This window comes from Atta colombica, unplaced genomic scaffold (assembly GCF_001594045.1).
Source record: "Atta colombica isolate Treedump-2 unplaced genomic scaffold, Acol1.0 scaffold9, whole genome shotgun sequence".
Lineage (NCBI taxonomy): Eukaryota > Metazoa > Arthropoda > Insecta > Hymenoptera > Formicidae > Atta > Atta colombica.
The window spans coordinates 2,676,758-2,682,104 of record NW_017259583.1 but is presented as its reverse complement, the minus strand read 5'-3'; the positions used below and the strand labels follow the sequence as shown (position 1 = coordinate 2,682,104).

At 34.2% G+C, this 5,347-nt stretch overlaps 1 protein-coding gene across 5 annotated transcripts in view; it reads right to left on the bottom strand.

The window, feature by feature from the left end:
• Positions 1-163: 163 nt before the first annotated feature.
• LOC108693317 (islet cell autoantigen 1) overlaps positions 164-5,347 on the bottom strand; it is a 6,067-nt gene continuing 883 nt past the window's right edge. Inside the window, exons 2-7 of one of the 5 annotated variants that reach the window (XM_018202198.1) lie at positions 2,961-3,144; positions 2,157-2,422; positions 1,680-2,022; positions 1,198-1,473; positions 540-1,137; positions 164-459 (exon numbers count right to left, since the gene is read on the bottom strand). In XM_018202198.1, the coding sequence (XP_018057687.1) occupies positions 340-459; positions 540-1,137; positions 1,198-1,473; positions 1,680-2,022; positions 2,157-2,422; positions 2,961-2,971 (1,614 nt within the window). In that variant the 5' untranslated portion in view covers positions 2,972-3,144 and the 3' untranslated portion in view covers positions 164-339. Of the gene's footprint in view, positions 460-539; positions 1,138-1,197; positions 1,474-1,679; positions 2,023-2,156; positions 2,423-2,960; positions 3,238-4,424; positions 4,451-5,347 lie in introns of those variants that run through there. The other 4 variants (XM_018202199.1, XM_018202201.1, XM_018202200.1 and 1 more) reach the window with 4 other exon arrangements.

The window sequence follows — 5,347 nt, the reverse complement described above, 5'->3', positions numbered from 1 at the left end:
ATATATATATGATATATATTTGAAAGAATATATAATTAACGCATATGTAATAAATATTACATTTTATATCTTTGGTATTATCTTCTATAGCTTACATGAAAAAATTATGTAATTCAAATGGTTTTGATTCTTATATGACAATTTCATTAAAAATAAATCTGGAGTGTTAAATTTAAAAGTTTAAAAACTGTTAATTACTGATACAAATGTATGAAGTGAAAATACTGTGAGTTATATGTTCACCGTATCACACATTGATAACAATTGAGAGTTTGATCAGTTTTCCTTATTGTTACAAATATAAAGTAACAGGGCGATACTATTAAAATGCATCGTGAATTAAGCAGAAGCATTACTATCACCGGAAAGATTCTCCATTGGATTGTTAGCCAATGGATCCAATTCTGCGAATAAATCCAACCATGAGTTACCTTTCTGCTTTCCAGTTTTATTCTTTTTCTATGAAAAGAATATTGCGATATATTAATCGTGTGATACATTCGCATTATTACTGTTGAACGCAGTTCGCGAGTACTTACTTTGTCATCCGTGTTACTCTTCTGTCCCATACCTAATGCAGCATCTCCTAAACTCTGTTTCAAAATGCTTAGTGGTAGAAAAGTGTCATGTGATATGCCTTCCCAGTCATTGTTCGTGCATTGTTGCTTATCATTCAGGATTTCATCGAAAAGCGCTGCACTTTCGGAGGCTAATAAATTCAACGATTGCTGTTGTTGAGCCTCAGATGATAAGGGAGACAAATCAGTCAAATTAAAATCGGTGTTGCACTCTTCAAATATATCCATTACTGATTTCTGTTCTTCGGAGCTTTTACTAAATACAGTGTTAGTTTTCTCGATTTTATTAACCGATTGTTCAGTATTATTGGACGCATCTTTTTCCAGGATAAGATTTCCAAAGAACTCTTCGAGACTTTTGTCTGTGTCGTCGGTACTATGCACGATTCCATTTTTCGAAGAATTTGTACCCGTATCCAAATGTATTAATGTATCCTTTGACTCATTTTCTATGTCCAAGAGTTTCTCATCTTTTTTATTTTTCTCTGATGTGCTTTCTGAATTTGCTTCTTGAGCCTCCTCAACATCATCGTGATAATCCATGTCGAAAAATGGTAATCTATAAGGATCAATATTATGGTGAAAATGATATAGTATTTTCTTTCATTTTTTAACTTACTTATCCTTGTCTTCTAAATCGTCATCACCACCAGTTTCCTGTGCCAATTTACTGGAGGTTTCAGCCAATTCTCGCACAACTGTGAAGTCGTAACGTTGATAGCCTTTAAAACTATTAGCTATTGTGGAATATGCTTGTGCAGATTTCTTTGTGAAATTCAGGAGTGTAGTTTGGTATAAAACTAAGGCATGACTGAACATGTTACACCTTGCTGCCGCCAGTAAATCAACCTTCTGAAGACAGTCAAGGGCTAGATTGTCAAAAACTGTTTTGCCCCTAAATTGTAACATACATATGTAACATACATATATAAATTTCTTACAATATTTTATGAAGATGTAATTAAATCCAATTTATAAAAATGTGAGAACAGAAAAGTTATTGTTTAATTTAAACAGTATAATAATTTAAATAAAGAGATTTTGAATTTATGATTGACTTTATATTACACACATGAATATGTAAAATTATATAGAACTTACTGTTTAACTCGTGCTTGAACTTTTTTATATTTTTCCAGTTGTTTGGACGTGTCTGGATCTAAATCAGGAGAAATATTTTTCATCCATGATAGAGCAGCTCTATATTCCGTACGGGCCTTTTCCATCGCTTGCACATTTTGCAATGTATCTTCAATAGCTCTTTGCCTAAATGTTTCCACTTCTTGATATAATCGACCCAAAGGAGCTCTCAACGCAAGCCTCTGCTGACCAGAATAAGACAGAGATTTGCCGACTGCTGACATCATCTTGCCGGCACGAGTTTTGTCTTGCTTTCCGGCATCTTTCAAAAAACGTCCCATTCCATTTTCCTCTTGGGCTAAATCTAAACAGGTTAAATTATTTCGTTATCATAATTTCTTAATAATACAATTTATCTTAATGAAGAAAGTACAATACATATATCCTATGACAATTAATACAGTTATTTTATATTAGAAATTGTGTGTTAGAACGCACTGCATAATCTTTCTTGGTATCTATCAATAACTCTTTGTAAGTAGGAACAGGAATCTTGGATACTGCGGAATAATTCTAGCTTTGCATCCAGCTCAGCATCCGAAGCAACTATACACTCATCCTCCTTCTTCCCTAATTTCTGGGACAAAGCCTGCTTTCTCACCCAGAACTGGTATTGCATTTTTATGATGGCAGAGTCGTCATGCATAGACTTTTGAACCCAGCAATCAAAGGCATTCCCTGATATGCCAGATGCACCTCTGTTACTGCATGCATGGTATAAAGAAATTTTGTAAGTTTCTTGTTAAACGTGATAGTGATTAGTCTAAGAGTTACATGCAAATCTCAACAAGAAAAACAGTATTCCCATTGTTAATAAAAAATAAGTCAGATAATATATATCATTTAAAACAGATGCTTTCTTTTGATGACTAATGTTAAATCGTTAGTTCTACTGATAATGCAAATATATGTGTTTTCCTTTTTCGACCAAAGGATGGAGGGAGAAGAAAATTTACAAACTTTATAGATAATTTATCAGTCATACAAGGAGAAAGAAAACATAATATTTTTTAAGACAAAAGGGAGATAGGCTTACGGAGAAATTAAATAATCAATTTTGCACGATATCTATTAATAACACGAAGAGATGCAAACTACCATATTGATTGAGTATAGTGGATATGAACTGGTAACGGCGTACCGTCGTCGTTGGCCGTGTCTTCTTCGGCGAGACCGACGACGGCTCGAGCCACGACGGCGGGATTCGGACAAGTTTGAGAAAAGAACGAAGGAGATACTTACTAAGCATTCATAACGGAAGACCCGCTGATACGCGCGTGTGGGTTACACGTTAATGTTTACAACCGCAGAGAGTAGGGCTCCAGGTCGTCGTGCGTACGTACTACACCGTTGCTCGACCGCGTAATCACATAGTGCACGCGCGTATCGTTCTATACGCGATTGCATTCGTAGTGCGTGACGTTAACTATCGGAACGAAAATCGGAGCGTTTTTCTACTTGACAGCTCGGGCGAGAAAGCCACGAAGGCTAGTTTATCACATATGGCGAGCGATCATCAGTCGTCAACCAATGAGTGATGCGATGCTCGTGATTGGTTAGTTAATGTCGTGATAAAAAAAAAAAGATAAATTGATCATTATTATCACATGAAGCAACAAATCTGCAATGATATCTCGCGGAATTTAGAACCTTGGCCGGGTTTTATGATGATGATTTTATGAGAATAATACATAAATAAATAGATGAAATAAAGTTTATTCTTTTTTATTTCCTGTGCAGCACAGCATATATTGCAATATTGCAAAAATATTGCGAAATATTGCTGCAATATTTTAGTAATATTGCAGCAAAAATTATAAAAATATCTATTTAAAAATATTTATTTGTAATCCGCAGCAATATTACAACACAATATATATGCAATATTAAGTATTTTGCGCACAGTGGAAGAATATTTGCAGCAGTAATTGTCTAGAATATTGCATCTTCATCGATTTTGATGAAATTAGGCTTATTCGACGCGTTTTTGCATAAAATGAAAGAATCTAGCAAAAAAAAAGTGTTGCTGTGCCCGTAACGATGCTAACATCGATGCCTACCTATGTCGACCAACGCCGATCGACGACGCTGACGACGACGTTTCCCAAAAAGGAACATTTTAACTTTTCAAATTTTTTCGTATATGTAACATAAGCTGTGGTCAATGTCTTGCTACAAATATTTTGATGGATCAATTAGAAAAAAAAATTTTACAAACTGACCCATTAAAAAATGCTTCAAAGCGTTTGCAACATTGCATTGACCGTACTCATCTACATATAAAGCGTTTTGTCTATTAAGCTGTGTTCACAATGCTTTCATAGAATTTTAATTTTAATATAAAATTAAAATAAATTTAGCAACGAAAGTGAACCTTTTAATACGTATACGGGTGTAATTTATATGTACAGCTGGTCACAGAAAGATTGCAACACTTTTCTTTTGATGGGTTTCAGAATGCAGCTTGCTCACCGAGTCGATTGGCTCTTATTTATGGATTCATCAATAAGAATCAATCGCTATACAGCAACTAGTTGTATACAAACGCTGAGCGAAGACTCGGAATGGTAAACAAAGCAATAATTGTGGTCAAAGTCTCGCTACAAATGCTTTGAAGCGTTTGATGGACCAATTAGAAGGAAGAATTTTACAAACTGACTAATTAAAAAACGCTTCAAAGCATTTGCAACATCGCGTTGATCATACCCTGTGTCTAGAAGTAGATGTCTGATCTTCTAAGAGATGACGTTGCAATAAGTTAGATAAGGATAGATGAATGCGTTTGAGCGAGACAAAGACACGATATATAATAAGTATAACAAATGAATGAAAGATGTCACTAACATAGTATATACAATAGAGCAATTCTCTTGATTTTATGTTGTCCAAAACAAAGTGCGCATGTGTGAAATAAGTAAGTTAACCTAGTAACGCCATCTAAACTTCTATCTCACTTTTTTCTTTTTCTGTTTTCTCTCTTTCTAGGATTTTAAATATTCGAGTAACTGAAATACGGATCAGAGAAAGAAATAGAAGAAAAGAAAATCATGATTAGTTTAATTAGTTGAATTTAGTTTATTGCGAAGCTTTATGAGAAAGAAAACTATATGTTAACAGAATAATAGACATAAAATATGGTATAATAGACTATAGTAGACATAACATAAAATAAAATACAATAGTCATTAGTAGCTTGCAAATGGTTAGACATCAATAAAATTGCTTATAAAACCCACCAAACCAAAACAATAAGACAACAATGCAATGAGAAGTGAACTATTAACTGAAATCATACACACATATACTTACATTCACACACAGACACGCACGCACGAGCGCGCGCACACACACACACACACACACACACACACACACACACACACACACACACATGCACACACCTGCAAACACATCAATTTCGTCAGTCTCGCTTAAATACTGAGTGATATGTATAATTACTGGATTGCTTCCGTTTTAGCTAGAAATCTGCGTTCTATGTGGTGCAATTCTAATAATTTACTAAAATGCAAGTGATCTAGCAGGAAAACAAGTATCATATGCTGCAATCGTTAATTAAAATATTTTTACAGTATAATACAATTTTGTATTATACAACATTGTATTATACA